The sequence below is a fragment of the Trematomus bernacchii genome, unplaced genomic scaffold (assembly GCF_902827165.1).
Source record: "Trematomus bernacchii unplaced genomic scaffold, fTreBer1.1, whole genome shotgun sequence".
Classification (NCBI taxonomy): domain Eukaryota; kingdom Metazoa; phylum Chordata; class Actinopteri; order Perciformes; family Nototheniidae; genus Trematomus; species Trematomus bernacchii.
Genome location: NW_022987477.1, coordinates 4,004,450 through 4,023,893, shown reverse-complemented (window position 1 = coordinate 4,023,893; position 19,444 = coordinate 4,004,450). Strand labels below are relative to the sequence as shown.

The following is a 19,444-nucleotide window of genomic DNA, read 5'->3' as shown; positions in this document are numbered from 1 at the left end:
TACGTGTTGTCCCCACTTCTTCCTCTCTCATATTACCTCCTCAACCTTGCATCACATTCAGCTGTGATAAGGCTCATTGTAACTCAACAAAAACTCAGTGCTAATCTGGAAGCAGGAGAAAGGACAACGAAAATGTGTCATCCGCAGGTATCCAACAGTGCAACACAGACTGGGGCTTAGTTTACGACAAAAGAATGACGTTGTCCAAAAGGAAATAAATCCGAGACTGATCTGTTCTTGTCTTTTCTCTTCCAGGAAATCAACAGTAGCCGGAAAGACCCAGAAGGCAACTGCACTCGTGAAGAAAAAGGAGAAGGTCTTTTGAAATACTACTCTGCGCCTAACAATGGGAGAGCGATTTCATCTTCCAGCAGTTGCCAGCACCTTGCTCCCTGTGGCCCTTTGCATTTTGACCCTTCTGCCCCACAGCATTCTGGGTAGACCTGCAGAGGAGGAAAACGCAGGCAGCTCAGCACTGCTGCAGAGGGTGAAGAGAGGCTGGGTGTGGAACCAGTTTTTTGTCCTTGAGGAGTACACCGGACTGGAACCACTTTATATTGGAAAGGTCAGTGTTGCCTACATGCTGAACTGTAAGAACATGCGCCATAAATACACACATAAAAGGTGACCCGGCGCACCAGATGGTTTGTAACACAGAACAATAAGAGAAGCAGTCATTGAGAACTGTTTGTAAAGGGCAGGCACTTTAAAAAATGACTTGGCAGGTGACTGGATAACCCATCTAACAATCAAACTCTGGCCGAAGGGGGAACGCATTTCCTTGCAGAAAAGCCCTCAGTGCCATGCTTTGCCCTGCTTAAATGAAGAGACACTACAAACCAGTAACTTGACTAGATGGTTTATCATTCACCTCAAAGTCCATCTGCAGTGCAAGGTAAACTTAAAGGTATAACCTGGAGAAAAGTAAAGCGTAGAGGTTTTTTCGCCTGGTAGGGGAGAATATTTTCTGTCCACTTGATGTACAGGGTGCTTTGGTGTAGGTGTTTCAAAGAGATTCAACCAGTAAGTTTCAAACAGGGCAAACTAACAGATCTATAGGAGAGCTCAGCAGCCTGGAGGTCATCTGCTGCTCGGTGGAGTGCATGAATGCAAAACAGAACATCATGGATAGGCAGAGGCAAAAAAAGAATTCTCAATTTAATCCCTGGCTGCACTGCGTCCATACGAAGACAGCCTCTCCTCTGTCCACTTTGAACCACAGCCAAACAGCAGTGATTGAGTTAATTGAGTCGAACCGAGGCTTCACTCAGTTCCCCCCCCCCCCCCCCCCCTTTCTCGCCTGCAATCCACTGACATGCTCTGAAAGGAGCAGACAAGAAATACTCACAAAGGAGCACTTTGATCACTCAGTCGCTAAAGTGAATTGAACATTTGATCAATAGTTGTAAGGTTGGTCATCATCAGTAGTGAGACAACAATCTTACAACACAAATTGCCATGACATCACAAAAAATGCCGGTGTAACCCCTTCGAAAAAGTCTCTGTTCACTTATGGTGTCAGAGCATTGCTTTTAACATCTCTCAGTGCTTATATATGGAGGCGTTAGTACTTTCTATTCCTAAATTATTGAAAATACCTTGCCCTGATCTTCTAATTGTTTGAATTAACTCTGTGTTCCTCATCGACATGTAAAACCCTGCACCACACATCTTCAAAAAGTTTCCTTTTGGAAATGAAGCAACCCTCCCTAATTAGTGTTCTGGAATAACTTCCTTTCCACCGCTCGGGAATACCGCCTAAAAACATGGATTCTAAAAAGTCAAGTGCTCCAACCAGATAGCAGAATAACAAGTCCTGAGAGATTTCTGCACGCACTGTAGCATAAAGGACTGTATCTGCTTATAGTCTCCGTAGCATAATCATTTTCACCTTACCTCTTCTTCTTTCCCCATTTACTGTTTCTTCACCATTTCTCTTTAAAGCCGCCCACCCTAATTTTTCCAAACGGAATGAAATAAGTGACACTGACAGGCCGGGCTGTTTCCCAGAGAGCCACTCAGGGCAGAAAGGCATTATAGGATATGACAAAGCAGGAGAAACATGTGCTGGAGAGGTTTTTTCTCAGCCTACCTTACCACTCCACTGTTGAGGAGCTTAGTATTCAGAGCTGTGGGGATGTCGGAGGTTTGGGCTTTGGGCCGGAGCTGAGACGGAGCAGGTAATTGATAGCCTGAGTGTCAAACTCTTTTCATAGGTTTGGAGTAAAGAGGAAGGATCAGTGCAGAGAAGGCAGATGAGGCGGAGGAAAGGCAGCGGCCCGAGATAAATCACCCCGAGACACGGGGCTGAAACTTACAATGGGGTGTTGATTAAAAAATGTATCCTGGGCCGAGCTAGGATGCGCCGCATTTTGAAGGAGTGAGCGCAGGTGGGCACGTTGTCCGAAGAGATAGGAGGAATTGTATAGTCTGGCTGCTGGGGGAATGATAGGTATTGTGAAGATTGCTGAGGCTATCACCACAATGACAACAATGAGTGGTGTGTAGCTGCACACTTGTTGCAGTCTCACAACACTTGTGTTTCCACTCAACTCCACTTGTTATTTTTTGGTTTTCTATCGGGAAAAGTTGCAGAAAAGTTGCAGAAAAGCAAGGTTTGAAAAGTCTGTTGATTTGAGCAGACCTGTACTATGCATTAGTGGCCAAAACGAGGGCCAGATCTTTAAAAGAAAAAGAGTATTTTAAGAGTCAGTGGGGGGTTTATGTTGTGTGTGTTGCCTGTTGATTGTAAAGCAGACAGACGTCAATAGGGGCATTTAATCTGCCAGTGTGGTGGCTGTGAGTACTCATCATACGCAGGCACACTTTAAGTAGAAAGTAAGGCGTGATTGCACTTACAGGCCACAAAAGGCTGCTGATTGCCCTGCAGGGCCCATGGCAACAAGCAGGCTGTAAACTGTGATTACATTACAGCTAAGGTACACATATAACCACATACTACCATTGGGGGTCTGAAGCTAATTTACCCACTGGTTCAATTAGGAATGATGGTTAAGTAATGTACTTCTGCGCATCAAGACTGAATAGAAAAAAGATTGTAAACATGAATTGATATGGAATTGATCCTTATTAAATGCATATGAACTGCTAAATAGAAAGTATAAGCCCCATGATACACTCTGTTTTGTTCTTTGTTTTGGCTCTCTACTGGTTTAAGGTTTAAAACGGTGACTCAGTCTTCATATTCATCATATCCCCATTGTAGTCTGTATTATACAGTACATACTCCCCCAATGGCAGTACATTTTCCAGTTAATTTATGGATTTAGTCTGTAGAGTATCAGAAAATAGTAAAAAAAAAATGCACATCCCAAATTGCCAGAGCTCAAAAATGATTTCCTTGAATGTCTTTTCTTTGTCTTACTTACTGTCCAAATCCCTAAAATACAATATTTACAATTCTAAAAAGCAGAAAAGCAGCATTCTCCCATTGAGGCCTGTATCGCAACCAAACACATGTTCAGTTGGATCTGGACCATATGACTTTGACAGACAAGAACTTTCCACTAGTTGTCTTTTATGTTTCGGATCACTGTGTCGCTACATTGTTCTATAATTAGGGGACGCGCCCTAATTAAATGTCCTCAAACTCATTTTGTAATACTTTCATACTGCGCCATATGTATTCCTTTTGTGTCAACTTGTGGTGACACATATACTTTGTAGATATAGTCATGATATTCAAGACTAATAACCCTGTCCCTTAGAATATGCCTTGTGGAGTAAAACATTTTTGTCCCACTCTCAGCTCCACTCAGATATGGATAAAGGCGACGGCTCCATTAAGTACATCCTGTCGGGCGAGGGCGCGGGCACCACCTTCACCATCGACGACAGCACGGGGGACATCCACGCCCTCCAGAGGCTGGACCGGGAGGTGAAGTCCCAGTACCTCCTCCGCGCCCAGGCCCGCAACCGCCTGACGGACAGACCTCTGGAGCCCGAGTCCCAGTTCATCGTGAAGATCCAGGACATCAACGACAACGAGCCCAGGTTTCTGGACGGGCCCTACCAGGCGACTGTGCCCGAGATGTCCAATATAGGTAAGCAGCAGGGAGGCAGATGGATGCAGACGGAAACAAAACTGCTGCCCATGCACGCCTGCTTTTAGTTTTTAAAGGGAGTAACTGCAGCGAGGAACAAAACAACGCTGGTTCTCCATCTGCTTCATTCACTATTCATACACTTTTTGTGGTTACTTTGAAGCATTGTTAATTCATGGAGAGCTCCAGCCACACATGGAAAACTCCCATAATGATTTCTCTTGATGTAAATGTTGATATTGGTGTAACCTCATTTTGTTCGTCCAGGAACATCTGTGATCCAGCTGACTGCTACGGACGCCGACGACCCCACGTACGGCAACAGTGCTCGGGTGGTCTACAGCATCGTGGAGGGCCAGCCCTACTTCTCTGTGGATGCCAAAACCGGTACGACTTTCCACACGCTGCCTCCCGTAACCACAGCAACCAGCGTTTTTGATCCATTACATGTAGAGGCTGATGGATTTCAAACTTCACCAGACACTTTCACTATTTCATGAGCTCCTCATGAATTTTCAATGAGCATGAATGATGTTAGATGACCTGATAAAGTCGACAAACTATCACCGACATTCAGGATTTACTCCTACTGATAGCGGCTGATGATTCCCCAACTTTTTCCAGTAATTGCACAGGAGGCTGCTTTTAGCGGTCCACACTTGAAGCCCCTCTACCGAGCGGCTCTGAATGATGGCAGCTCACAGCGTGGCTCCTTTTGTTGCTACGAGACCACCCAACACTTGTCTGAAACAGGCTTTGTTGCAACTTGCAATAACTCATATTACTAGCACTCAACAGCAAGAGATGTGCTGAACTCAAAGTGTGACTGTCTGATAGAAGTGAAGACAAAATGAGACTGGAAGCCACTCACAAAAAGAAAAAGATACTCACACGTTTAATCCCTTCAAAATAGAACCACTCGACCATGACTTTACATGTCTGTTTACTACAAACCAAATAAACGTTGTAATGCTGCAAATCATTTAGCAAACAGTGCCATGTTGAGTTATATCATATCAACAGCAAGGTGGCAATAAAAATAAAGTATCTCTACGCAACACATGGTAATAATGTTAATAACTCAAACTAACACTTCCATAAATCCGTTATATTCCCAAAAGCAGGGAGACACGGGCCATTTTTTACCACAGCTGCCTTATTTCCTTGTTTGTCAGTATGGGGTTGTGTTGCCGTCAGCAGACCGCTGCTGCTGGAGGTTCATCCATCACTGAAACACAAGTGGCTCTACAGCTATCAATCAGCCCGCCTGAGGCTGCTTACAGCACTGAGGCTTTTATCGGGGCCAACACAATGTAAAACTCAACAAATACAGCACAAACCCACACTGCCATCCTTCATTGTGTTGTTGGTTTCAGTTCAGAGTCACATATTTCATGTAAAACCATGTTAACATATATATAATGGAGGTTTTTACCTGCAGAAATGTTGCTATATTATAGGTAATTTCAATGATTGTATCCCTAAAAAAAATGAAAGAAGTTTAATAGAGTAAGATAGTAGCCCTAATAACCTCCAATGATACAATATATATATCAAAATTGTAAACAAAATAGGCTAAAAGTGTGATCAAATGCTTGACATTCAGAAAAACGGGACTAGGATTGAGATCTAAACATATATAACAGATATGACATTCCATATAATAATCGTCAAGAGTAATCAATAAGTATATTTTACCACTTAAGTCTACATTTATGACTTATTGTAGGAACAGATTCACAATCCAATTTTTTTTTTTTAAATGTGTTGTTTCTCTATTGCAGCCCAGTCTTTAAGTGTTAAAACCTTTGTCTGGAACAGCTTAAAACCAGAAACCCTATGATTATAATAATTACTTAAAAATCAGACAAGTTTAATTATAAATCCCTCATGCAGCCTCTTGTCCGCTCCACTGAGAGCGCTGACATTCCAGGACACCATCGCTCGGACACATGACCCTAATCTGAGTCACCAGCTCTCTGCGGGTGACCTTTCCTTCACCTCATGTGTCTCTGCTTGCCCTTTTCTTACCCTCTCTTTCCCCTCAGGCGTGGTCCGTGTGTCCCTGGCAGACATGGACAGGGAGATCAGGGAGAACTACACCGTGGTCATCCAGGCCAAAGACATGGGGGGCCAGCTGGGGGGGCTCGCCGGCACCACCACGGTCAATGTCACGCTCGGCGACATCAACGACAACCCGCCCATGTTTGACCAGAGTAAGAGCAGTTCTGTCTTATCACTCTCACCTCTGCCCCTGATTCACTTCCCGCTTTACGTGAACCCACATCACCCCACCCCCCCCCCCCCCCCCCCCCGCTAATCCCTCCTGATACTCTTACAGCTGAAATGTAAAAGTTTCTCACAGCAGAGGAGAAACAGTGCAGCCAGGGATGTAAGACTATAATGTAGAATGATGTATCACAATAGAAGTAAAGTGACTTATTGGCGCGTTTCCACTACAGCGCGGAGCCCCGTTTAAGAGAGCTGTGACGTCAGCGGCCCGTCTTTGGTTGCGTTTCCACTTGGCCTAGTACCGGCTAGCGGGTCCTAATTCACAGTTTGTCTGGCCCCATAAAATCGTGGTTCTAGGGCCAGGAACAACCAGGCTGAGTCGGGCTGAGTATGTTAAACTAGAGAGAGAATCGCTGGCAAGGGGGCTACAACTCCAACAAGATGAACATATTTGACCGTGATTTAATTGTAATACACATTTCAAAATGATGCCGAAGTAACAACATACTGATACCGGTTAGTAAAAACCATGAATTAATGCTTTGACAAGTCTGCAGACAGACGGCAGGCAAAAAACCTTTTAAAATGCGTGTTTTCTAAATGGAGATTGGCTAAGCTAACGCAATATATGCTCCGACCGTCCACACTTACAACAACGGACAAGACATAAATAAGCCAGCGACTGTATTCACCATGACACAGACAGTCTGTGGTGTGTACTTGTTTAACTTTTGTCTAGTTTCTGAACAGATATGAGGAGCTGTGAGCTCTGAGTGCTAACAGCTAACGGCTGTGTTGGTATTTCTGGGGTTCTCATCTCATTGCTCCGCCTACACTGCGTTACTATAGATACTACCCTTTATATATACCCCAGTTCCTAAACTGTAATGGAAATGCGCCATAAAGTGAGCCAGTCCTAACGAGGCCTAGCCATACCGAGCGAGGCCGTGTAGTGGAAATGACTCAGAGCTGAAAAATGTCTCTCTAACTAAATCTGATTAAAGTACAAATTATTGTTGGCAAGGATTTCAGAGTCTTAAAAAAGCCACATGAAACTGTATATGTATATAATTTAATATTATGCAGCTCAAGTTAGCAGCTTTTTGTATATGTAAGGAATCCTTTAATTAGAAGTCTATGAGAAAGAAAATGGCACTTGTTATAGGTATGAGTACGGCATTTTGAACATACAGGGTTTGTTTTCAATGCAGCTTGGTTAAAATTATCACGAGTATTCCCTTCAAATGTCAAATGTGTGAGTGTACAGAGAGTCCTTTGTTGTTTACTATACAGTACCAAGAGCGTACTTCATTAACATGAGTCTGAATCGCACCACAAACCAAAAACAATCCTCACATGACCCTGGAGTTGGCTTTAATTTCAAAAACACCACGCCGTTTTGTCTCAGGGCTAAACTCGACTTGTGGTTAGACTTGTCAGTGTGTTTCAGCTACATGTAGGGCAGCAGTGGGGCACACATCCAAGCAAGAAAAACACGAGACTTCAGTTTGTCTAATCCACGCCTAAATCCAAAAAAACAAACGTGGTTCTGTGTAGATGACAATTGGCTCCTTCACATACAGTATCTATCCACCATTTATCTCAAGCCGTTAGCCCTTCTCCCTCGGTCCACTTTTGGCCACCAGTCCCTGACCATTTACCCCCTGGCCTACCCCCCCCCCCACTCCCTCGCTCAGCCACCAGTCGCCCCATGCTGTCTCTTTGATTATCCCAATTTCTGCTCCTCTCGTTAACGTCCCCCGGAGGTCAGGGGTTGTCTAGCTGTCCGCAGTCATCTCTTCCTGGCCGACGGGTGGCTCCACTCCTAGACAAAGGGAAACACCCGCTGCCCATTCCCATCATTAGTCCCCCACCAATTAGCGCCATCACTTCGATGGAACTTTGATCGGCTGTGAAGAGCTTCAGGGATTCCCCTCTGTCGACCACAATGTGGAGGCATTTTACTTCGGACTGCAGGGAGCGCCACAAATTGGGCAGCTGTCACCTCTTCTTTGAGGTTAAACGGTAGATGAAAATTGAAGGCAGCCCACGAGACAGTATATAACCCAATTGTGAGGCATTTATGGAGCCATTTATTTCAGGCTGTCTGGGAAGTGATTTTGAGTGGAGAGCAAGGTGATGGAAGAGGTTTGGCTCCCTCTAGAGGATAGGACATGTATAACAGGATGATTATTTCTTTCCTCAGGGCTGTACCAGATGAGCATCCCAGAGGCAGCCCCCGTGGGGTCAGTGGTGGGGCGTATCTGGGCCAAGGACAGGGACATTGGGCTGAACGCAGAGATGGTGTACAGCATCATCGATGGAGATGGAAGGGACCAGTTTGACATCAGCACCGACCCCACCAACCTTTTCGGCATCATCACAGTGAAAAAGGTACACAGAGGCATGAATAAATCAATGTTCGGCTGATGATATAGATCATTTCAAATAATGTATATTGTTGAGTTTTCATTTTCCTTTCCGTGTGTTCCCTTTCCAGCCACTGAACTTTGAGGGCAAACCTAGTTACACTCTGAAGGTGGAGGGCGCCAACACCCACCTGGACCCCTCACTGCGCCACCGCGGGCCCTTCAAGGACGTCACCATCGTGCACGTGAGCGTGGAGGACGTGGACGAGCCCCCGCAGTTTGAATCCCCTGAGTACTACGTGGAGCTGTCAGAGGACGCAGAGATCGGCACGTTGGTGAAGACCATTTCAGCTAGAGACCCCGACGCTGCCAACAACACTGTGAGGTGAGGAGGATGAGAACAACACCGACCTGCATGTGTTTCCACAGCTTCACTCGTTGATTTACGACTGTTCTGTTGCTTTCAAGCCAGTGGAGTGAAATGCCAACTATGTGCATGTTGTTTGAGTCTACAGTCTATAATACTAAGAAACTACAAAGAGATGAATCCAGCACAAATCATGTCAGGTGTGGGAATGCTTCTGTGTTCTGATTGTACCTGTGATGTTATATAGTCACCAGCAGAGGGCAGCATCTTAACATCTCTCATTCCTCATTTATTTACAACATGTGTTTGCAAGCTCCATATCAACACAGCTGATAGGATAGAGGACACGCATTACAATTTTAATAACAAGTTTCAACGTCCAGTAAATTACTCCACACACAGAGGCAAGAGAAGCTGATCACTTCCACTCCTCTCCATTATTATGAGAGTATGTTTGTGGCACACAGAGCAGATGTTGCATTGTGGGTTTACTGTCCAGACTGCACCTCTCGTAGACTAATTAGACATAAAGACTTTAATTAGGCTATTAATCATGTGGAGGAATCAACGACTGCGGCGGTAAACGCGTGTTTCACAAGCGCCCGTCCCAGCTGTCCACTTTACAGACTCAAATAGGGGTAAAGTAGTGCAATGAGAATGGATGTAGATGACATGGTGTCAGACACTACATGGATGCAAACAATGCTGGATTTAAAATCTGCTCTGCAAATGTTTAAAGAAGGAAATACATGTCCCTATTGTATGCCCTTACAGAGTCAATACATCTTATATATCACTGTATTTCAAAGAAGCAGTACACACATGTACCATAACATACAAAGAATAGTGTGAAAACAAATGTAAACACAAGAACTACCTTGAGTGTAATAATAGAAAAGGGATGCCGTTTAATTAGACAAATGACAGGTGTGCAAAATGGTTGCAATTATAATTTATAATTGCTCTAAACTCTTTGATGCTCACAGAGCTCTGCTGATGACAATTAACTGTCAACTCTCTCATTTCTGAAGAGAGAGAAAATCCTAACATTGATGCAGCTAATTCCCCAGAGCTGGCAGTGTACTCTGGATGAGAATTAGTGGAAATAGATTTGTTTGGAGCATGAGGAGAGTGAGAGGCAGATAGCTGAGGGATCAGATCAGGGTGCCAGTAAAGAGCTGAGATACCGCAGCAGCAACATGAGATGACAGATAAGAACAACAAGCAGCAGGTGACCTCCAGCCTCCGTCTGTCTCATTTCCATTTTATATCTTTCTGTCCTTTACAAAAGCATGACTGGCAGATGTATCTGAACCCACACACACACACACACACACACACACACACTTGCACTGCCGTTTGACACATCCATACGCACACAGAGGAGGAGTGATATTAACAGAGATCCTTCAGGGAGATCCTTGCCAGCCGACTATGTGCCAGTCATGACTTTTCCCTGTCGGCACACAGTCTGAAACACACACTGCAAACAACCCTGCATATATGAACACACACTCGCCTGCCAAAGATACTTGTCTTATATGATAAATGACGATTAATGGTGAATTTTGTCGTTTAAAAAGGTAGTTTAGTTTAGTGAAATCCTGTATAAAAGGTCCCTTAAATCCATAAGGTGAATCTCAGTGATTTAATTATATTTAAGACTATCCCCATTTAGCAAGAAAACCAAAAACATGATAATTCTTTGATCAAAAGACAGAATTAGAACGATTACACCATGAAACAAGCACCATGATATTGTACTGGAGTAAAATTACAGTTATTCTAATGAAACTTCAACACAAGGAAAATTACTTGTGTAAAAATGATAATGAAATTCTGAAGTAAGTCCATTAAAATGTACTGTGTTACACAACCATGCTCCTCAGTGTAGCTCACCAAAATTGACCAGAAACTCAGACAACTAAATACAAACAACCCACAATAAACAACAACAGGACACCAAGGCGGGTGCAACAAGCAAAAGCTGAAGGCCTCATACAGCTCACTGAAGACAGCATTCACCATTCACTTGAGCATTTAGCAGGTTAGCAGCAGCTGCAGGCATCATCACATGGGAGTTTGACAAACCGGAAGTGTGTGGGAAAGGGAGGACTGATGAGGGGAACAGGTGTGCAGGTGGGAGGGGATGTCAGGTGACTAGCCGGAGTGAGGGCATCTAGTGGGTGATTTAAGGATAGCAGGTGTGGGGACTGGGGGTGAGAAGTGAGCAGAGATCCAGGCCAGGAAACACAACCTACATCCTAGAAAGTGCTCGTGATTTGCTGAGTCATTAATTGTAATAGCAATGGGTTCTTTAACAAGTACATTTGTCATAAACATATGACTTTTTAGAATAGAAATAGTGCAATATGCCCATTGCATTGAGCATCAAAAGTATTTCTTCCTCAATTTTCTAAAAATATTCACAATGATGCCAATTTTGTTTTTGTTACTTTGATAAAAAAGTTGCTGATAATTGCTTTTCCGTATCAATCAACCCACTCACTTTTTTTTTGGTGTGAAGCAGCGACATATGTATTCAGTCCATGTGTAAACACTTCATCATTATATAAACAGATTTCTGCTCCACAGCCTGTGTTCTCGTGTGTGTGTGTGTGTGTGTGTGTGTGTGTGTGTGTGTGTGTGTGTGTGTGTGTGTGTGTGTGTGTGTGTGTGTGTGTGTGTGGAATTGGAAATGAGCCTACAGTGGCAGGAGATGAGCAGCGGCTGCAGGGGTGTGTTCCCTGCCGTCAGTGTGGCAGATACTCTGATTAAGCCTTATCTGGAGCCTATTCTTCTTCATGTGCCTTCAGAAGCTGCCTGCCTGACGTCTTATCTCACAGATACACACACGGTGCACATGCTGGAGTGTGTGCATGCCTCGCCCCCACTAAGATAGGATTACTAGTTTGCAGAAACACCACAAGACTGCTCTTCACATGACACGTGTAATTTTGTGTCATCAGGTATTCCATCGACAAGTCCAGCGACCCCGAGAAGTTCTTCTACGTGGAACTCACTACTGGCTCTCTGATGACGGTGCGTTCGCTGGACCGAGAGGAGATCGGCTGGCACAACATCACCGTCCTCGCCATGGAGATGAGTACGTCAAACACACACACACACACAAGCTTCCCCATTATGGCTTAAACATATTTGAACAATAAATGAAGTTATTCTAAAAGGATTGAGTTATCTTTACTTTACGCTCATCATTTTCACATTCTTGGTGCAAGTTAATTTGGACTCATTTTCAGCTCGGTCAATATTCACATTTTAATCAAACTGCTTTGTTCTGCACTTTAACTCAAATAGATTTTCACATTTAATTTCCCTCTAATAAAACATCAGCAGATTTTGACTTCCACTCGAGCTGGATATTTAATTGCTTATATTTGACCCTCAAACACACACATGTATATACAGTATGAAAACACTCACCGGGCCATATCCCACTTCGACCTCCAGAGCCAAAGTCACGCCATTGATTGATCGATCATGTGATGAAACCTGAGAAAGTAGTTACTGCCCACTAATTGCGATTCTTCTGTCTATTACACAGCTGGTTAGGATATGCAAATTGCTGATTGGTAATAGAGAATAATAGAATTGTAATCTAAGCGCGAGAGGTCTAATGCTCCGCGGGCTCACTGTAAATTAGTTGAAGATTAAGGGAGACGCGCACCGAGCTCAGCAGGATCCTTAAAAGAGTCGTTTATCTGAGTTCATCAAGGCATCTTACAGCGTCTGACCAGTGTGTGTGTGTGTGTTCCTGCAGATAACCCCACAAAGATCTCCAGTGTGTCGGTGGCTGTGAGGGTCCTCGATGTCAACGATAATCCTCCCACGCTGACGCACTACTTGGAGGCTTATGTGTGTGAGAACGCTAAAGCGGGACAGGTACAGAACATGAGATATCACAGCGTGAACAATGATACATCTGATAAGTGCCGGAAAGAAACTAAGTGTATTTTCTCCAGATATCAAGTTTGAGGTACATTTTAAACTCCTCAAAACTGTGAAAATACAGAGCTTTATACTATTAAATTACTTCATTTGAATTAATGTATATACTGCTGGTTATGTACTTTGTTACTTTCCACCACTGCATGTATACTAATTTTCAAAAATATGATTCACTCCCAACAGTATTCAAAAGTAATTAAAATTAGCGTCAAATTTAACATTTAGCTAATACTGCTAATTAGAAAAAATATTTCAGTGTAAAAAGAGGAAGATGTATTATAAATTGTAATCTAACTCTGTGTCTCTTTGATGAATCCAGCTGGTCCAGACGGTGACGGCGGTGGATCCCGATGAGCCGCTGGGGGGGCAACGCTTCTACTACAGCCTGGCTCCAGAGGCCGCTAACAACCCTAACTTCACCCTCAGAGACAACCAAGGTACACAGACACGTGTTCTGTTGTACAGCTGCACAGTAGTAGACTGTGGCTCAGTGGGAAGTGTGCTGGACTTTCGAATCAGGGGATAGCAAGTTCGAGTCCCACTGCAGTCAGCATGTCGTTGTGTCCCTGGGCAAGACACTTCACCCCAAATTGCTCCTGTGGGGATTGTCCACAGTATTGAGTATGTAAGTCGCTTTGGATAAAAGCGTCTAACAAATGACATGTAATGTAATGTACAGTAGACACCCATTCAGGTTAAAGGTGGACAGGAAATCCATCTTGTATGATTTATAGCGCTGCTTTGTGGCATCAAAAGATCATCAGTTTTCACAGATTTCTCCTTGTAGAAGAGCATGCCCTTGCACCACTAGTAGTAACTCTGAAAGCTTGTTCTGGTAGAAAATCATCCTGTTGCTACAATACAAGACATTTCTTTCAAATTTGACTGACTACACGAGAATTGATTCCAATATGGTCTCGACTCCCTGCACTGATGTATGAATGCATTTGAATTGATAATGATTTCCGTAGACAGGATTTAAAAGTATTCTTCGTTTTTAGATAACACAATCTGTCTCCGAATAAGATCAAATCAACTCAAATCTTGAATTCTCACCATTACCCACACCCCTCTTGACTCTGCTTGTCCACAGTTCTGAACTTTAACCCTGTAATCTCGCCCCTTGCCTGACCTCTTTGTCTCTCTCCAGACAACACGGCGTGGATCCTGACGCGGCGGGGGGGCTGGTCTCACCAGGACCAGACCGTCTTCTACCTGCCCATCTTCATCTCTGACGGGGAGCAGCCGGTGCAGAGCAGCACGAGCACGATGACCGTCCGCGTGTGCAGCTGCGACCACGACGGAAACGTCCTGTCCTGCACCGCCGAGGCCTACACCCTTCCGGCGAGTCTCAGCAGGGGGGCGCTCATCGCCATCCTCGCCTGCATCTTCGTCCTGCTGGGTGAGTCACACTGACGCTGAGAGGAAGTGCAGAGAGGTCTGTCATGTGAAGATCACACTGGATTCTATTCATTTGAACCGTGAAAACATGTATAGAAGGTCTGTCATACAGTATGAAGATGACATTGGCAGATTTACTTTGGTTTTTTTCTTGAATTCTTAAAAAAATAAATGTTAACTGTGAAAACATGTATAGAAGTGAAGACATATTCAAATAAATTAAATGAATAATTAATATAAAATGCCAGAATAGGCAAATCCAACAAAGAGTAACACATAAATGCTCAAATAAATCGTACTAATTGAATATAATTGAGTCCTAAGAACCTTGTTTTCCCTATTTGAAATTGTTTCCATAACTCAAAAATAAAACGATAAAGCTTCCAATGTTTCGATTCAAATCATAAGAAGAAGCACTGATTTTGGAAAACATCTCCCGCAGAGTCGTGTTATGTAGAGCAGGGGATGTCCTGTAGATCCGACACAGCTGGAAGTGTCTCACTTATCATTTAAATCCACAATTATTTATTACAGAGGGATACCATTTGAAAATATTTAAAGTGGACCTATCATGCTATATTTGAATAATATAGTGTAGGACCATACCTATATACTGTAAGGCATATTTATACTTTTTTTTTTGCAAAATACCAAACAGATCATGCATTTTAGCCATGCCTCATTTTGCTCAATTTGACATTTTTTAGCTCTGTTTGTAAGGGCAGAACAGCACCATCTACAGGCCTGGCATATGTACTACAGCGTCTCCAGCGCTTTCAAACGGCAATGGCCGTGGCTGTCTCCTCCTGATTGGTGGAGTTGGCCCAATAGCCGTAGCGCCACCGTCCTGACGTCAGGACAGTGTTCAAATCTGGATCAGTTTTTATCAGATCCGTTGCAGCCCCTTTTTTAGAGATTTGGGTATGGAGGAAAATAGAGAGGGTTGTGTTTTCTGACACTTGGTGAGTTCCCTGGAACACCGGGGACACATATTCATGTAGAAAAGACGTACAAAAGTGCATTTTGCATGATAGGTCCCCTTTAAATATTTAAAAAAATTACAAGGAGGATTGTAAAAGTTTATCACCGACCAAATGAGCCAAATACACACTCAAATAAAAATAATGAATCATCACTTAATATTTGATATACTTTACTGACAGCATTAAATCGTTCAGCTTAAAAGGAAATGATAAAATCTGAATTATTATGTCTTTAAAACAATGAGCTCACAGTGGCGGAGAGATGTTGTCACCGTGCGGAGTGAGTCAGTCAGCGGAGCCCTGCTCACGTCTCCAGGTCTGCGGGGGGAGATAAAGTGGGTCCATATCAGCCTCCCGGGGAGAAGAAAGTGTGATGCTAAAGGGCAGCTGGTGCTAATGAACACAAGACGTTTGGCAGGATGCAAAAAAGGAAGCTATATTTAATCCTGCAGATGATGTCACACTGGGCTTTTAAAGCTCCTCTGCTATCGCCTTTTTTCAAACGGAGATTATTTTCTCTTTAATGTTGTGTTTGAAGACAGGAGTTTATTGAGTCTGCCACACTGCCCTTTTTCATCGTGTGTTTTTTATGTGGTGAAAACAAGTGAAACATGTACTGGAAAACAAAGTGCTGCAGGGATTTTAATCAGGCCTACTGCTGCCCTGAGGCTCGCCCTCAGACAGTGCTTTTCATTTTTACACTACAAAAAATGTCAAATGGATTTTGGATTCATGTTTTTTCATGCTGGACATGTAATGACGCTTTTTTTACAAAGTGAAAAAATACATGAAAGTTCATTTGTACAAGCAGTGACTCCATTGTAGTGTGACGTGAGGAATGATGGGAAGAAACTTAAAATCTTGTAAAGCTACTTTTTATCCCAACTTGAAACCAACAATGTCTTATCAAACTTGTTTTTCATTAAAATGTTTATGATATTTTTATTTAACTCAATCTTAAATTCCTGAAATCAAAGAAAGTATATATTATTGATGCTTTTTTTTGGTGGTTTTTGTATCAATGATAATGCAATTACATTGTAGAAGTATAAACACCTTGAGAAGAACCCACAAGCTCTTCCGTGACATCTGAATGCTAACTCCTTATCTCTTCCTTTCCCCAGTGATGATCCTGCTCATGCTCTCACTGCGCACTCACCGTAAGAAGCCCTTCCTGTGTGACGAGGAGGAGAACGTCCACGAGAACATCGTGCGCTACGACGACGAAGGTGGCGGCGAGGAGGACACCGAGGCCTTCGACATCGCCGCCATGTGGAACCCACGAGAAGCGCACCACCACCCGGGCAAGATGAGGCAGGACATGCTGCCGGAGATCGAGAGTCTGTCGCGCTACGTCCCTCAGGCGTGCGTCATGGGCGGGGGGGACAGCAGCGTCCACGGGTACGTGCTGGCCAAGCTCCTGGACGCCGACATGGATGCGTGCGCCCCGCCTTACGACTCCCTGCAGACCTACGCCTACGAGGGCGAGGGTTCGGTGGCAGAGTCGCTCAGCTCGCTCCAGTCGGGGACGTCCAACACGGACCACGAGTACGACTATCTCAACGACTGGGGGCCACGCTTTAAAAAACTTGCCGAGATGTACGGCGTGCTGGAGACGAACACTCCTCAGATGTGGTAGAACATCAGAACCATTGCCTTTTAACTCCGAGAAAAGTTACACCAACACAACAACATCAGAGAAGTGCCACAAACACGTGCGCAATAAAGCCAGGTGTGCTCTCACATCCACATCCATGACTGTTACTGTAGCACTTGAATTCCTGCCTGGATTCTCCACAGCCTTGAAGGCCAGAGAGCCCGCAGCAGCAGCAGTGTGAGCTGCTTTTAAATCTCCCCCAGAGACTGAGGCTGGATGGCAGCCTTGTGAGGCCCACAGAGGAGCGGCTTCAAAGCACAGCTAACCCCCCTCCTGACCCCCCCCCAAAGTCAGAGCCGTCTTTGGTTCAAAGTGAGGAGCGGTTTATGCCAGAGATGAAAACATGAGACCTTACTCACAGCAACACAGGAGTACAAACTCTGAAAAGCTGAAGTTGGTAGGACAACTCTGAGGGGGGAAATGAAAAACAACAGCCTGCAATTGGAGATACATCGTTATTTGTTTCATCTGTGGCAGGTCTTAATTTATTCCTTTGTTCCATGTGCTGTATTTATATTTTTTGCTAACTTATTTGGGTACTTCAAACCAACACTGTGCTTGTACGGCCGCTATGTGAAGAAGTCTTCAAAAGATCACGTATACTGTATGTTGTAAAGGTTTTTCATTCTGTGTGATGACACGTTTCTCTAAATGTCACATGACATGCACAGGAAATGGAGATGCTGTAATCCCATTTGGGTTGATATGTTTATCGTATTATTGTTTTTGTATTGTAACTCTGTTTTTTCCCCAAACATAAAAGCAGTAATACATTCATGAGGATGTTAAGGAAGCCATTTTTGGATCTGGATTTTTTTCCCAGCAGGCGGGGAAAGCAACATTATTCTCAAACGAGGCTTTCACTTTCATTTCTGGTACCGACAACAAGGCTTGATGTGTCCTGTGTTGCTTTTCTGCCACCACACAAAAGTGGCTTAATCCTCCAATTCTGTGGACTTCAAAGACATTTATAATCTGCATTAAGTGCCAAATGTACAAAAAAGACGTTTTGGATGAAACATAAAAGAAATCACACACACCAAAAGATAAGAAAATGGATTTTGCAAACTGGGAATGAAGTAGAGGAACATTTTGATAATTTGATTGGGTGACGTTTACTTGAAATCTATGTGGTCAGTCATGCTGCAGTAAGTGGTATGTGAATGTAGGTATTTTTTTGTATTCTTGGTAATAAAAATGAAAAATAACGATGCTTCTGTGCAGTCCTTAAACCACCATGAGATGAGAAAACTGTTATAATTACACACAACACTGAGGCAATGAAGGAAATTATGCTTTCTGAACATCTGGGTGGCACATTTTAAAAAACTGCTGCTTTTGCTGGTGAGGAACATTATACAATCCCCTGAAGCATGACAGAAATGTAAGTCCTTCAAAAGATAAAGCAGCTATTTAAGTTTGCAATTATACGCCGAATTGTGCTCCAAAGTGTTATTGCCGTTGATTCACTTTTCATTACAGTTTTCCCTCAAAGTGCTTAATTTGCTTGACTTATTCTGTTTTGCAGTAATATAGTTCAGTATTGACTAAAAGCTTTCCCCCCCCCCCCCCCCCCCCCCCACACACCGCCTGCTGTACCTCTAGCAACTTGCAGAGGGGAACAATTACCAATGGAAATCAATCAATCATAAACGGGAGACTCTACTTAATTGCTTATGTCAATCAAAGTTTTACCAGTGAAGGACAGGAATGGAAAATTGAAAGGAAGGTAGATAAGATTAAAGGAAAACATAAAGCCAATACCACAATTAATAGTCTACCTGTACAATATTTTTGCACTACTGTCAATTTCCATATTTTTCAGAACAAATGACAAAGAAATAAGTCTGCAATCCATGGCTCTGGCTTACCTGCTGGTCGGCAATCAACAGTGAAATTGCACAGGAGATGAGGCTGTAATATTCCACGGATTTACATTTTTGCACTTTCATACGCTCTGCATGATGAGCAGAACACTTCAGTAACACACCAGGGATTGTTCTCTAATTTGTCTGTCCTTATTTTTAACATTCAACAGCCCGCATATATTTGACAAATCTTTGTTTCTCCCGCTTGCGTCAGATCAAAGTTTTCCCTCATCAGCAGTCGGGCCAAATTGAGGACCAAATTGACCGAGGGTTTATTTGGAATAAGTGGGGGTGCATTAGTAGCTTCAAAGTGGAACGACATTTGAAAAGTAAAAAATAGAAAATAGCAAAAAGCTCCTTAAATTATACTGCAATTTAGAGCAATATAAATGTGCGAGTACGTGCATTTTCTGCAACATGTAATTCTTTTTTCAAATACCGATTTATTATTTAGAATATGAACAGTTTGGACAGGGGTCCTCTCTGCAGGAGCCTTGAGGTCAGAGTTGGTTTGTCAAGGAGAGTCAGGCTCAC

General features: G+C 43.5%; 1 protein-coding gene across 1 annotated transcript in view; it reads left to right on the top strand.

The window, feature by feature from the left end:
- The window catches only part of LOC117494812 (cadherin-20-like), a 56,086-nt gene extending 37,859 nt beyond the window's left edge, over positions 1 to 18,227 (top strand). The window contains exons 2-12 of the mRNA XM_034145792.1: positions 256 to 565; positions 3,770 to 4,064; positions 4,332 to 4,451; positions 6,113 to 6,280; positions 8,503 to 8,690; positions 8,797 to 9,050; positions 12,002 to 12,138; positions 12,814 to 12,935; positions 13,321 to 13,438; positions 14,152 to 14,403; positions 16,510 to 18,227. Of these exons, the coding sequence (XP_034001683.1) occupies positions 347 to 565; positions 3,770 to 4,064; positions 4,332 to 4,451; positions 6,113 to 6,280; positions 8,503 to 8,690; positions 8,797 to 9,050; positions 12,002 to 12,138; positions 12,814 to 12,935; positions 13,321 to 13,438; positions 14,152 to 14,403; positions 16,510 to 17,024 (2,388 nt within the window). The 5' untranslated portion in view covers positions 256 to 346 and the 3' untranslated portion in view covers positions 17,025 to 18,227. The remainder of the gene's footprint in view (positions 1 to 255; positions 566 to 3,769; positions 4,065 to 4,331; positions 4,452 to 6,112; positions 6,281 to 8,502; positions 8,691 to 8,796; positions 9,051 to 12,001; positions 12,139 to 12,813; positions 12,936 to 13,320; positions 13,439 to 14,151; positions 14,404 to 16,509) is intronic.
- The last annotated feature ends 1,217 nt before the right edge of the window (positions 18,228 to 19,444 follow it).